The sequence below is a fragment of the Phaseolus vulgaris genome, chromosome 8 (genome assembly GCF_051622355.1).
Source record: "Phaseolus vulgaris cultivar YP4 chromosome 8, ASM5162235v1, whole genome shotgun sequence".
In the NCBI taxonomy this organism is placed as follows: domain Eukaryota; kingdom Viridiplantae; phylum Streptophyta; class Magnoliopsida; order Fabales; family Fabaceae; genus Phaseolus; species Phaseolus vulgaris.
Window position 1 is genome coordinate 56,106,039 of NC_143505.1, and position 14,085 is coordinate 56,120,123.

A 14,085-nucleotide genomic window follows, 5' to 3' on the forward strand; every position below is an offset into this window, starting at 1 on the left:
ACTAAATAAAAAGGAATATGGGTGAGTTTATTTAAACTTCGAAAAACAAAGTATTTTTGAAAAAAATATTATGAAGTAAAAAACTATTTATATTTTGTTATAATTATGAAAAAATAATTAAAAATGGTCCATTGTGTTTTAGTAGAAAACATTTCCAGAAAAGCTTATTTTGATAAGTTGCCAAAATAAGTTGTTTTTTTTTTCTTTCTCTTTTGAAAAAATAAACAAGCATCTAAAAAATATCATAGGTATTTTTCTACTAAAGAAGGTACTTCTTGTTTTATAAAAATGGTACAAAGTCACCCTACATTTCTTGATATGCTACTCTGAACACTAATCCTTGGTATTCTTTAAAAGGTTTAAGGGTTTTGTCTTATGTAGAATGGTCCAAGCCAGAAACCCTAATAACAAGTAGCATGATGAAGTCCTCTCTCTCCAAGTGTGAGGGGTAAATTGGTGATTTGGAATGATTTTGTAAAAAGTGAAATAATGCAGGAAAGGGATGGACCTACAGTGTAAGTGGAGAAGAAGAAATAGCCGTTGGGACTTAGGGGTGCGGACAGACAAAAAAATAAAGATTGGAGAAAAGAACAAATAAATGTGCATAGTTGTAAGGAAAAACTAGCCGTTTGTCTTTGCAAGAAAACTACTAAGAAGGAAGGAAAGGGTACACCACATCTACTGTGCCCACCACACCCACCTGACAATTGTCTTCAGTTTTTGCTCTCTCTTCCCAACACAAGATTCCTCATCCCGCGCGCCCCCACTCACACACAATCATCGTCACGTGCCCCTCCTTCATTTCTCTCTTTCTTCCCATTCCTACAAAATCCTCATCCAACTCTTCATCCTCCTGTTTATTTTTTTTCTATGCTCACTCTCTTCTCCCACACACCATTCCATCGCACTTATGGACACTGCTACTCACACTCACACTCTCTCTCACCAACTAATCACTCAAAGTCTCCTACTTTTTCTTCTTTAGTTCACTTCTTTCTTGCTTCATTCCTTGTCCTACTATTTTTCGTCTTGTTGTAATGGAGAGCAAGAACCTCACCTCAAAGTGTTTTTACCGTAAGCATTCTCAAAATGGGGTGAGGAATGCAGCAGATGGTTATTTTTTCCGCTTGTTTTTCTTTTTGTGGTTTATTGTGGTGCCAGTGTTTGGTGAAGAGCGTTGGGATGGAGTTGTTGTCACACAGTCAAACTTCCTCGCACTTCAGGCATTCAAGCAGGAGTTGGTTGATACTGAAGGATTTCTGAGAAGCTGGAATGACAGTGGCTATGGAGCTTGTTCTGGAGGTTGGGTTGGTATCAAGTGTGCCCAGGGACAGGTTATTGTGATCCAGCTTCCGTGGAAGGGGTTGAAGGGGCATATCACCGAGAGGATTGGCCAACTTCAGGGGCTTAGAAAGATTAGTCTCCACGATAACCAAATTGGTGGTTCGATCCCTTCAGCACTGGGACTTCTTCTCAACCTAAGAGGGGTTCAACTCTTCAACAATAGGTTCACAGGGTCCATCCCTCCTTCATTAGGTTCATGTCCTTTGCTTCAGTCTTTAGACCTCAGTAACAATCTGCTCAGCGGGACAATCCCAATGAGCCTTGGGAATGCCACTAAGCTTTATTGGCTTAACTTGAGTTTTAATTCCTTCTCTGGCCCAATACCAACTAGCTTAACTCGCTTAACTTCTCTCACCTACATATCTCTTCAACACAATAATCTCTCGGGCTCTATTCCTAACTCATGGGGTGGTAGCTTGAGGAACCACTTCTTTCGGCTCCAAAACCTGATCCTAGATCATAACTTCTTGAGTGGAAGCATTCCTGCTTCTTTGGGTGTCTTGAGTGAACTCACAGAAATTTCTCTTAGCCATAACCAGCTTAGAGGACCTATCCCAAATGAAATAGGAAGCCTTTATAGACTTAAGACTATAGATTTTTCTAGTAATGCATTGAATGGAAGCTTGCCCCCCACTCTCTCTAATGTATCCTCACTCACTCTCTTGAATGTAGAGAACAACCGCCTTGGCAATCAAATCCCAGAAGCTTTAGGCAGATTACACAATCTATCTGTTCTAGTTCTTAGCAGAAACCAATTCAGTGGCCACATTCCTCAAAGTATTGGAAACGTTTCAAAGCTTACACAGCTTGATTTGTCACTGAATAATCTCAGTGGAGAAATTCCAGCATCCTTCGAAGAGCTGCGTGGTCTTAATTTCTTCAACGTTTCTCATAACAACCTCTCTGGTCCAGTTCCAACCCTACTTGCCCATAAATTTAATTCAAGTTCATTTGTGGGAAATATTCAACTATGTGGATATAGCTCTTCTACCCTATGTCCCTCGCCAGCTCCTTTTGGTTCACCCACAGAAAACCATCGACACAAGAAACTAGGCACCAAAGACATAATTCTCATAGTAGCAGGATTGCTCCTTGTAGTCCTGATAACACTTTGCTGCATTCTGCTATTCTGCCTGATCAGAAAAAGGACAGCATCAAATGCAGAGGGTGGCCAGGCCACTGGGAGAGCATCTGCATCTGCTGCCAGGACAGAAAAAGGAGTCCCTCCTGTCGCAGGTGAAGCTGAAGCGGGTGGTGGTGAGGTTGGAGGTAAACTAGTCCATTTTGATGGACCATTGGCTTTTACAGCTGATGATCTCTTGTGTGCAACAGCAGAGATAATGGGAAAGAGTACGTATGGAACTGTGTACAAGGCTACATTAGAGGATGGAAGTCAAGCGGCAGTTAAAAGATTGAGGGAAAAGATTACGAAAGGTCAGAGAGAATTCGAATCTGAAGTTAGTGTTATAGGAAGAATTCGCCACCCAAATCTTTTGGCATTGAGAGCCTATTACTTGGGACCCAAAGGAGAAAAGCTTCTAGTGTTTGATTATATGCCTAAGGGAAGTCTTGCTTCTTTCCTACACGGTAAGATCAGTGTGATAATTTTTTCGTGTCATGGTACAGTTAAAAGTCGGTTTAATTTCTAAACACTATTGTGTTGACAGTTTTCCATCTTTGTGCAGCTCGTGGGCCTGAAACAGCCATTGATTGGCCAACAAGGATGAAAATAGCACAGGGGATGGCTCGTGGCTTGTTACACCTTCATTCCAATGAGAATATTATACATGGGAACCTTACGTCCAGCAATGCGCTGTTGGATGAGAATACGAATGCTAAAATAGCTGATTTCGGCCTTTCTCGGTTGATGACAACTGCTGCAAATTCAAACGTGATTGCCACTGCTGGGGCATTGGGATACCGAGCACCTGAGCTCTCGAAGCTTAAGAAAGCCAACACAAAAACTGATGTATACAGTCTTGGTGTCATCTTGTTAGAACTCCTAACGGGGAAGCCACCTGGTGAGGCTTTGAATGGCGTGGATTTACCTCAGTGGGTTGCCTCCATTGTCAAAGAGGAGTGGACAAATGAAGTTTTCGATGTAGAGTTGATGAGAGATGCTTCAACATATGGCGACGAAATGCTAAACACGTTGAAGCTTGCTTTGCACTGTGTTGATCCTTCTCCATCAGCACGACCAGAAGTTCAGCAAGTCCTTCAGCAGCTTGAAGAAATTAGACCGGAGATATCAGCCAGTTCGGGTGATGATGGAGCCATCCCTTCGACCAGCGAATGATTACTGGGTGTAGTGCACAATTTTTTGCATTCATATGTCTCTCTTTAGGACTAACGTAGTGCACATTTAGGAGAGTAGGTAGACTATTATTATTCTTTCATTCTTACATTAATTTTTTCTGCCTGTTTGGAGTGCTAGTGTCTGTATATAGTAGTGTGCTTAAATCAGGAAGTGTTCTCTTTAACACTTCATTGGTTCATTTTATATAAACTAGTTCTGGTTCTCTTCCACTTTCCAACTCTTTCGCGTTAAATTCTTCTATTTCGTCACAGTTGCAGCGGTGAAAATCAAAAGCACAAACAAACATCCTGTGAAAAAAGGAGATTAAATTAGGTAACACCACCTCTCTTAAATGGATTTCAACAATACACGCATTTAAGTTAATAACACCAGTGAAAAATCAAAATCACACACATCCTTTGAAACAAGGATATTAAATTGAGTTTAATAACACCATCAGTCCTAAATGGATTTTAAGAACACAACGCCTTTTAAGTTAGATAGTAAGTTAATAATACATTCACAACAAAAATATTTATAACATGAAAATAAAATAATATAAGCTTTTATAATTCTAAGAAAACTAATGCCCAGTGAAAGCAAGAGAAGAGAAAAAAAAAACTAGAATTAAAATTGAAGGGGAAGTAAATTTGGAAGAAGTCAACTTTTCTTCCACTTTCTCTCAAATAAAAAAAAAACCATCGCCATCTCTATTTCCATTCCTTTCCACCAAATGAACCAAGTTCGTAATATGAAACTACCAACGAATATAGGAAATTAATGAAACAAAAATATATATAATTACCACATAAAAAAGGAAACCAATTAGGGGTTAGATACTCAACTGCGTTCACAAAAAAATTAATAACAAGAAATGTACAACTCTGAGTAGTTAAAGCACATTCATATCTTGAATGTCGTCGGTAAAAAAAAAGGGATATATGCATATACAACAACTCTAGGGTTAAAACTAAAGTAATGTAACTACATAAGATTAAATTAATGAAACCAAAATCTATAAGCACTGCATAAAAAAGGCGAAAACAGAATTTACAGCCAAGCGCATATTAGCTGATGTCTCTTGAGTTAGCAGCTGTTTCTTCCGCAAGCTTCTCCCACACAGCTGCCATCTTCTCCGCATAGCCTGACTGTAAAATGGATGAAGTGAATTAGCTACTTTTCTGAACCACAAGATAAACGGCATCCAAACGTTCACAGCTAACAGAACCTATAAGATAAATGAACTTTACTTGATTGACAACAAACCCTCGAAGCATGCTTAGGAAGTCGCTGTTCCTCTCTTGGTCAATTCTTTCAAGCTCGCTCCTATTATTCTCCTGCAAACATTCAACAGTCATAAGTGAAATCTAGACACAATATTCCATGATAGATAAAGACTTCCCAACGATATTTCATGAACATTTTAATGGATGTTTTGTTTTGTTTTTCTTAATAGAAATACAATTTTAAACTAAATATGAAGAACACGTAAGGAAATCACATCTTAATCTATATGGATAACAGAAAAACACATATAATGGAACAAGTTGCAAAAAGCTGAAAAACTATAACCTATTTTGACAAAAGATGAGAAGACCATCCCTGATATATGGAACTCAACAAAAATGAAAACTAGACGGTGAAAATTTTACTCCACGTGGATTCAATAGTCCTCTCTCATTTGATGTGACTCAAATTTTCCCTTTGTTCCTGTTCTGGTTCAAAGGTGTTTTTGGGTACTTGTATTAAGTACAATGACTTTTTTGTACGTATACGTGAACGAGGCATAAATGAGTTTCCCTTTTACTTTTAATGTTGTTCCTTTTATAGACAATTCAAGCCTTGAATAAAATTTGGAATCACCACCAAATTCTACTTAATAGTGAAAATGGATGGCTATATTCTAGAGATCAGTTGCGAGTCTTTGCTAGAATCTCGGTGTACTAGTGGGTTGTTATTTCACGAATATAGTTGAGATTGAGTGAGGTCTCCCAGAAACTGATCCACATTACCAAGTCTCCCAAGGGTTGATCTCCCACGGGCCAATCCACAATACCGGATCTCCCAAGGACCGATCTCCCGAGAGACGATCCATACCAATCATCCGGTCTCCCACGGGCTGATTTACTTAATTGTCCATGTAAAATGGAGGGATGACGCCCGGGGAACAACGATCATAGCTTTACATGTAAATCGTCTAAAGGACGATCCAATCATGTTACATCACTCAACCTAGTCACCCAAGACCAACGGTACAATTCCATTGAAACAACCCAGATTTTTTTGGTGATTGCAGAAAACAAAGAAGCAGAATACAATAACTACCATAAGAGAGAATAACAACAGATGAACTAGTGTTTCGGGTCAAGTGAATCATGTGATTCGGAATCTACTGTTCTGTAGAGCCAAAATTAGCAAAATTGAAGAGCTGAATCTTCAATTTTCAGAGGATGCTTATGCTAATAGTTTCTCCAAAACAAAATATCAGATGAAGGTAACATTATAACAAATTATACTATTAAAGCAAATTTTGATATATACAAACTTTACTCATAAATCAATACAATTTTATTCCCAATGAAACCAAGTTTATAGATTTACTTTCAATCTGAAAACCCGGTGAATTATTTATCAAGTTTTCAGTTTGTTTAACCAATAAAGCAAAAGCCAGAGGTAAGGAAAAGTGAACTAGAGAGAAAAAACAGATGAACAGGTCAAACTAGCAAATCATATGATATTAGTTTGAACTGGTTTTTATTTTTAGATGTTGGGTTCTTGCAAGGGGAAATTTCGGGGAAATTTGACACTGATGAGTTACAAGCATTACATATTAGAGACCAAGACACTACCTCCAACCCAAAACCTTAAGGTAATGGGTTTGTGGGTCTTCTTTCTAATATATTGCTCATGTAGTTCATTCCTACTCAATGTAAGACCAAATTCATACTTGGACTCTTAACAATCTACCATTCAAGTGCAAGGTTTTTCCAAGGTACTTCCCCTCAAGCAGTCGTGGTTACCTTTTTGTAGCGCCATTTTTATCACAAGACAAGCTTATCTAATCATGTTGGATGACAAGCCATAATTATTGAAATGCAAATCCTTGAACATAATGGTACATAGGAGTTAGTTCCTGTTCATCTGGAAAGAATACAGTTGGCTATCGTTGGTGTATGCCATTAGAGTCAGACATAATGGTGAAGTTGACCGCCTCAAAGCTCGATTTGTGGCAAAAGGATATACTCAAATATATGCGCTCAAAACAATGAAACTTTCTATCTGATAGCCAAAATGACTATTGTTAGAATTTTTCTTGCCCTGACAACCATTCATCATTGGCCTCTTCATCAATTAGATATTAAAAATGTGTTTTTGCATGGCGATCTTGAGGAAGAGCTCTACATGGAGCAAACTCCTGGGTTTTTTTGCCCAGGGAGAGTCTAGTCTGGTTTGTAAACTGCGTCTCTTTCTCTATGTGGTCTCAAGCAATCTCCATGTACTTGGTTTGGAAAATTCAGCCACATATTCAAACCTTTGCGCTGAAACGCAATGAGACATTATTCTGCTTTTTATCATCATACCTACCTTGGAAAATGTGTGTACTTAATAGTGTATGTTGATGATATAGTCATTTGCAAAGAATGACGTTGCTAGAATATCTAAATTAACAGAACACTTGTCCAATCATTTTCAGACCAAATATCTTGGAAGTCTCACCTATGATACCACAATTTAAGCCCTGTGATTTTTGGCCTCTACAATCATGTACTACTTCTAATTGTGCTGATTTAGTGCAAGAATGACATGTATGGTTATTGCATTTCCCTAATAGTATATAACTACATATAAATGATATCTATTTTTTGGGCATTGAAGTAACCCGATCAAAAGAAGGTGTTCTAATTTCTCAAAGGAAATATTATTTAAACATCCTAAAAGAAACAAGTATGATTGATGGTAAACCAGTGGATTGTCCTATGAACCCATATCAGAAATTAATGGTAGAACAGGTAGAAGTTTTCTCTGATCCTGAAAGATATAGAAGACTGGTTGGAAAAATTATCTATCTTACAATTACTAGACCAAATTTGTCTATTGTGGTTGGTGTTGTAAGTCAGTTCATGCAAAATCCTTGTATTGATCATTGGAATGTTGTCATCCGTATTCTAAGATACCTCAAAAAGGCTTCAGGACAAGATCTATTTTATGAAGACAAAGGGAATACCTCAGGATATTGTGATGTTGATTGGGCAGGTTCTCCAATATATAGACGCTCTACAACAGGATATTGTGTTTTCACCAAAGAAAAATTATCTCTTGGAAAAGCAAGAAACAAAATGTAGTTGCCCGATCAACTCGTGAAGCCTAGTATAAGGCAATGACATCTCTCACTTGTGAGCTTGTATAGGTAAAACAGGTCCTTCAATAATTAGATTTTTGTGAAGTCTAACAAATGAAGATGTATTGTGATAACCAAGCTGCTCTCCACATTGCTTCCAGTCCAGTATTCCACAAGAGGACTAAACACATAGAAATAAATTGTCATTTTGTTCAGGAAAAGTTGTTGTCCAAAGAAATATGTATTGAGTTTGTCGGATTCAATGATCAACTTGCAAATATGCTAACAAAATCCTTAAGAGGACGTTGAATTGAATTTCTGTATTCCAAGTTGTATCCTTCAGCTTGAGGGGGGAGTGTTAGAATAGGTAATCTTGACTTTATTGAAAAGTTGCTATGTGCTTTGTGTTGTATCTAGTTTCTAGGTGAGACCTTTCTTATTCTTTTCTCTTTTCTCTCATTCATTGTATTTGAACATCCAATATCATTATAAACAAGAGAACCCAAGAGAGGGGAATCAAGCTCTCTAATTCATTTTCTATAATTTTGTATTCATCTCACTAGGGAACTTATTGATTAACTTTGAAGCTATAGCATAGAATATATGTTTGAATTGAATGGTCTACTTTGTGTCCAATGTCAGATTTCGATGCACTAAACAACATAACATTGGCTTTCCTTTCTTTGCTTCACTACTTCAATGATAAAAGTCTGATCTAGAAATAAACCTTTAGATTACCATACTAAAATGGCAATAGATCTAGAAATCAAATTTGAAACCGTAACCAAATTTGCTATTGAATTGATTGAAATTTTTAATTGAAGCAGACCTCAACAAAACAATTATAAGTGCATCAAAATATGGTTACAAACTTACTTGCATTTGAAGTATCAAGAAAATCAAGTGAAAATATATTTGTAGCAGGCCAAAATTATCATCAAAGCAAAGTGAGTGATATTAAGATCATTTATGATAATTTAATTGTATCACGTAAATTTTCCCACAATGTATTACCCGTTTATATAACTGCACACATGAGATGAAAGCAAATAAAGATAATATTCTTTAATACATGACAAATATGGAGGAGGCATACAATGTAATAGTATGCCAAAGAAAATATGAAAAAGTCAATTCTGAAAGTGAAAATGAGTTAATATGCAGGGAGATAATAGCTCATAGTTTCAAGAGTACGGCTAATTCAGAGTTATACATGCTAAACAAGGGAGAGGACAACCCAACAAAAGGTTGTAAAATGTTACCTTGATTCGTTCATACTCTCTGTCTGCACAAATTTTAGCATTCTCAGTAACTCTAATGGCTTCGTTTAACTCTTCAATTTTCCGCAACCTAGACTTGTCTCCACCAAATATTTTGGATGAAGCAACCTCAAGCTTTTCCACCCGCGATTGTAAAGAAGCTAGTTCTGATGAGAGTGTTTGAACAGTCAACAATGCACTTGATCTGTCAGAAAATGCATTGTTGACAGCTAGCATTGTCCCAAGGTATTCATGTAGTTTATCCTGCAACATAAAGAAGATATTACTCACAACAACAGAAATGAGTTAGGGATTATTATATCAGGAGGTTAAAGCATCTATCATCAAGATATTTGCCAGTTTACCACCATAGATTTTTAATAAGCTAAAAGGTTCTATCATGAGTCGCAAGAATATTTGTACTTGCCAAATGTTTGATTGTCTGTGTATTCAGCTCTCTATATAACCTGCTAGCTTTAACAGCCGCAGTTGCCACATTTTTCATGTCAGCGGCTCGTACCCTTTGAGACTCAAATATGGCTTCTTCTGTCTCAAATTTAGTTAGCTTTACAAAAGCCAGTCCTAGTTCACCCACTGTTTCACCCATGTCTTGCTGAAACTTGACAAGGGATTCAGCCTGTAGGTGTCAATGCAGATAAACAAAATCAAGCTCAGAGATCAAAGAAGAAAAAACAACACTTTTTATTCAGTTCCATAAACAAAAATGCACCTGGTAAGTCAATTTGATAAAGGAGCATATTTTAAACAACATCCAAATCCAATAATCACAGACACTTTAAGAGGAATGTTTTCTATTCGACCAACTGACGATAAATATTTTAAAGCTATTTCAAGAAGTAACTAAGAGAGCTATTATTTCCCCCAGAGTAAGCTAATCCAAAACATGCATTGCAAGTGTATTTGGAAGTGCTTTTATGGAACATGATTAAACATATCTTATAGTTAAGTGCCTAAGAAGGTATTTGCCCATTTGGCCACGCTGATAACCTCAAAAGCAACTTAAACCTTCTTACAAACTCTTTAACTTCCTTCAATAATTTGACTACTCACAAAAGCTTATCTTTGTAAACTTATTGAATGAACTTATTGAACAACCACTTACTCAAGCTCAATGCCCAGATACAACATAGTCAACTACTAACAAACATGGTAGCCAAAAGCTTATAAAGAACTTAAGAAGTACTTAGTTAAGCTTATTACCCAAATGCAGTTGGCTGATATTATATATAATGAACTTATTGAAGAAGCAATTAGTTAAGCTGATTACCCAAAATGCACCACAGTCAACTAATGAACACGAAAGCCAAAAGCTTATAATGAACTTACTTAATAAGCACATAGTTAAGCTCATTACCCAAATGCACGCAGTTAATCCTATGTATAATGAACTTATCGAATAAGAACTTAGTTATGTTGATTGCCTAGATACTCCATACCAACAAACAAGGAAGGTTATAATGAACCAATACCTACTAAGTAAGCACTCGGTTAAGCTCACTATCCAAATGCACCATAATGTGAACTAACAACCATTAAAGCCAAAAACCAGAGAAACACAAAACCTGCTGAGAGACATTGCTAAGATGGTGCTCAAAGTCCACCAACTTATCCTTCCTCTCCATAAACTCCTTATCCTCCTCCACAACCAAGGGCTTGCTCCCACCCCAATCATTGGTAACAGACTGCTTCAACTCCTTGAAAATCCTGAGCAAGTCCCTCCCGCCCTTGGCCGGCTGCGTCACCTCACCCACCTCCGCCTCTCCCCCAAACAGCTGCCTCGGTAGCCTCACTGCGCCGTCAAGCATCCGCGATGCGACATCGGTGGTCCTCGCCAGCGGAAGCCGCCCCTTTGCCTCGAGAAACACCCTCAGCTCCTCGCTTCGCCCGATCACTGGGTGCGCCGCCAGCTTCCTGAGGTACTTCTCCAGCGCCACACGCCGCTGCTCCACGAACTCCTGCTTCTGCATCACCTGGCTCTCCACAGAGCTCTTGTCCGGCCTCACGGGGATGAAGAGCCCACGGTAGGTCTCCGACAGCCGGTCGGCGAGCGTCACAACGTCGCGGAACCTCCGTCGGACGGAGAATTCGGTGCCTTCGCCGCCGAACTCGGGAAAATTGGAGCGTGTGGTGATGAGGTAGGTGTAGAAGGTGGCAGAGCCGGGGACGAGGGAGGTCGCGAGGTCCTGCTCCTTCTGAGGATCGGTGACGGCGATGTGGAGGTAGTCATCGCAGCCAGATCGGGCGGGGGTTCTGTCAATGGCTTGGTCGTGGCCGTTGGAATCGAAGGAGGTGAAGATCGCGTCGGCGTAGGAGGGAGGGTCGAGGAACGAGTTGAAAGGGGAATTAGGGCTTTGCGGAGGCGTAGGGCGGTGGCTCTGGCGGTGGACGTAGTCGTCGCCGTCGTCGTCGAGGATCAGCGACTCCATTACTTCGTCGTCTTGCGAGGCGTGCATAATCTGATGCTGTTCGTCGTTGGAATCGTGACTCATCATTTTCGAGGATCCGGTTATGAGGTTTCGTAGCGATTCGAAATCATAGCGAGGGAAGGGTGAAGAAGAAGGAGAGTGAGAGTGTGATGGAGGAGTGAACGAGTTATGACTCGGGGTTGTAGGTGAGTCAACTCGCGTAAGAAAAATAGGATAGGGATGGGGCCAAGAAATGGGTTCCAGTGCCACCAAACCTAACAAGCATGCGAAACGCGTTTATCTTGTTTGTGACGCATGTCCTGGTTTGATGCAGAAGAAGCCAAACGAACCCCTTAGAAATAAGTGCTTTCTTCAAAACCCAAAACTTGCTGCAGTGTTTCTTTCCACCCTCACAGAATCTTATTCATGTAAATCACAATTGTTCTATTTCCTTTTGTCTTCTTCTCTGCTCAATTTTTGTTTTCTCCTCTGCTCAATTTTTGTTTTCACTTTTCTGTTTTAAATTACTTCCATTCTTCACTAAACATCACAAAGTTCTTCAGAGATTAGATTCGAAGATCGATGGAAGAGTTCTCTGCACATTCCGTTTTTCATATAACCAACCTTTTATGTAAATCTTACTCATATCATCTTGTTAACAGACTATATAATATATAGTTAGTTTAAACTTTCTCTTTAGAGTGTCATTATTTTAAACTTTAATTTATTCTTTTTACATTTTCATCCATTCATAAATGTCACATGTAATAAATGTAAAAGTGTTCAATTAAATGTTTTGTGAAAAATATTTAAAACTCACTCCAGTGTTCTTTTAATTTTCTCTTCTTTTACATAAAATTTGACGAGAATATTTCCAATCCTGCATGTTATATGTAATAAAGTTTCTCGCATCAATTAGCACTGTAGAATGTACATTTTATAGAACAGAATGAGTAAATAGATAGTTAAGGATAATTTACATATTTTACCTTTTAGTATAAAAAAGAATTTATAGTTTTAATAAAAAAAATTAATAATACTGTTAATTTTGTGTGAAGGCAAACATGCTAATGAATCATATATGGTTAGCGATTGAATCAGCTTAGCTAATTAAATTATACGCATAATGCATTCTAATCTGGTCTTCTTGTATAAATTTTTTTACTATTAATTCTGCTATATTTATTGGGGGTGTCATTATTGATAGGACTAAATATAGCATTATCATTGTGCTGTGTGTTCCTCTTAATGATTGTAATAATTAGGGTGGCATTTTCATTAGAGAATCTTAGAAAGAAAATTGGTACTACATTTATCATGGACAATTAACATGTGAAGATGTTTTTGCTTTAATTAATGCCGATTTGAAATGAAACACTTGTCTTCTTGTTACCACTGTAATAAGTTTCCTCTTTGGTAAGTGATTCTGTTTCTGCATGTCAATTTTGTGAGAAAAACAAGTCATTGGTGTGGACTAGTGGTTATGGTTAACAAGGCCAAATCTTCCTCTTATGAGATATGTGTGCAAATATCCCTCAGTCATGTTTCACCCCTTCTGTTTTTCATGTAAACCAGTGTTCATAAGGACTTCACTTTTCTGCTTTTACTCTTTCATTCATAATATTCATGAATAAAGTATTTCAATTTCAACAATTTACTTTAACTCCTTCAGGTATGATACAATCTATGCAAATTTTCCCCATTAGTTCATGCACATAAAATGGATGCGTCACACATGGAACATGCACATAAAAGTTCATACAGCATTAGTGAGTTGGATGAACTTGCAAGGACTACAGTAACATGTGCATTTTACAACAAAGGAAACATGTCATTTTCAGCGTGGTTTTTAAGAATGCCCCACTTCTGGTAAAGACACGTTTCTCAGAATTGATGGATTAATTTGCTGTTTAGTTTAATTTCCTTGTTCTCTCTAATTATTCTGGAAATTTGCTAAAGTTCGTACCCACTTATAACTAACCATGAAAACGAAAACCCAAGAAATCAAAACCCAAACAAGAATTGATGTAAAGTGGCTAGCTAGGAAATAGTTATTTTACCAGACAAATAAAAAGGTCTTGCGAGAGAGACCAAGCACCAGAAAACTTTGACAAGGAATTGGTTTCTGCTCTCGTGTCAATTCTCAGCTTTCTTTCACGGTCTGTGTAACAACTTGTCAAGTACTTCCTTTTTTTTTCCAACACAAGAATATGAGAAAAGTCAGCAACAAACTCTACCAACCTTCATATATGATGTTCTTTCTTTATTTCTTGTTCACCTATCCGATTGGTCATTGCTTTCCCATCTCGATCGTGTTAAGCTTTGTCACATGTTGACATGCTTTCATTCTCAGCATCTAACGGTTTTGTTTTGTGTTGTGACAGACCAAAACAATGTTTAGGATCTCCTTGGCTAGATGCA

At 38.0% G+C, this 14,085-nt stretch overlaps 2 protein-coding genes and 1 pseudogene across 2 annotated transcripts; 2 read left to right on the forward strand and 1 right to left on the reverse strand.

Moving 5' to 3' along the window:
- The first annotated feature begins 680 nt into the window (after window positions 1-680).
- LOC137823338 (putative leucine-rich repeat receptor-like protein kinase IMK3) lies at window positions 681-3,870 on the forward strand. Its single transcript, XM_068628428.2, has 2 exons — window positions 681-2,931; window positions 3,030-3,870. Exons 1-2 carry the CDS (start codon window positions 1,038-1,040, stop codon window positions 3,638-3,640), a joined length of 2,505 nt encoding a protein of 834 aa, XP_068484529.2. The 5' UTR covers window positions 681-1,037; the 3' UTR covers window positions 3,641-3,870.
- Window positions 3,871-4,529: 659 nt separating this feature from the next.
- Window positions 4,530-12,326, reverse strand: LOC137823339 (sorting nexin 2B). The gene is made up of 5 exons (XM_068628429.2): window positions 10,822-12,326; window positions 9,666-9,875; window positions 9,242-9,502; window positions 4,891-4,977; window positions 4,530-4,788 (listed from the first exon to the last, which is right to left on the reverse strand). Exons 1-5 carry the CDS (start codon window positions 11,749-11,751, stop codon window positions 4,708-4,710), a joined length of 1,569 nt encoding a protein of 522 aa, XP_068484530.1. The 5' UTR covers window positions 11,752-12,326; the 3' UTR covers window positions 4,530-4,707.
- Window positions 7,588-8,327, forward strand: LOC150025675 (secreted RxLR effector protein 161 pseudogene; annotated as a pseudogene).
- Window positions 12,327-14,085: the final 1,759 nt, after the last annotated feature.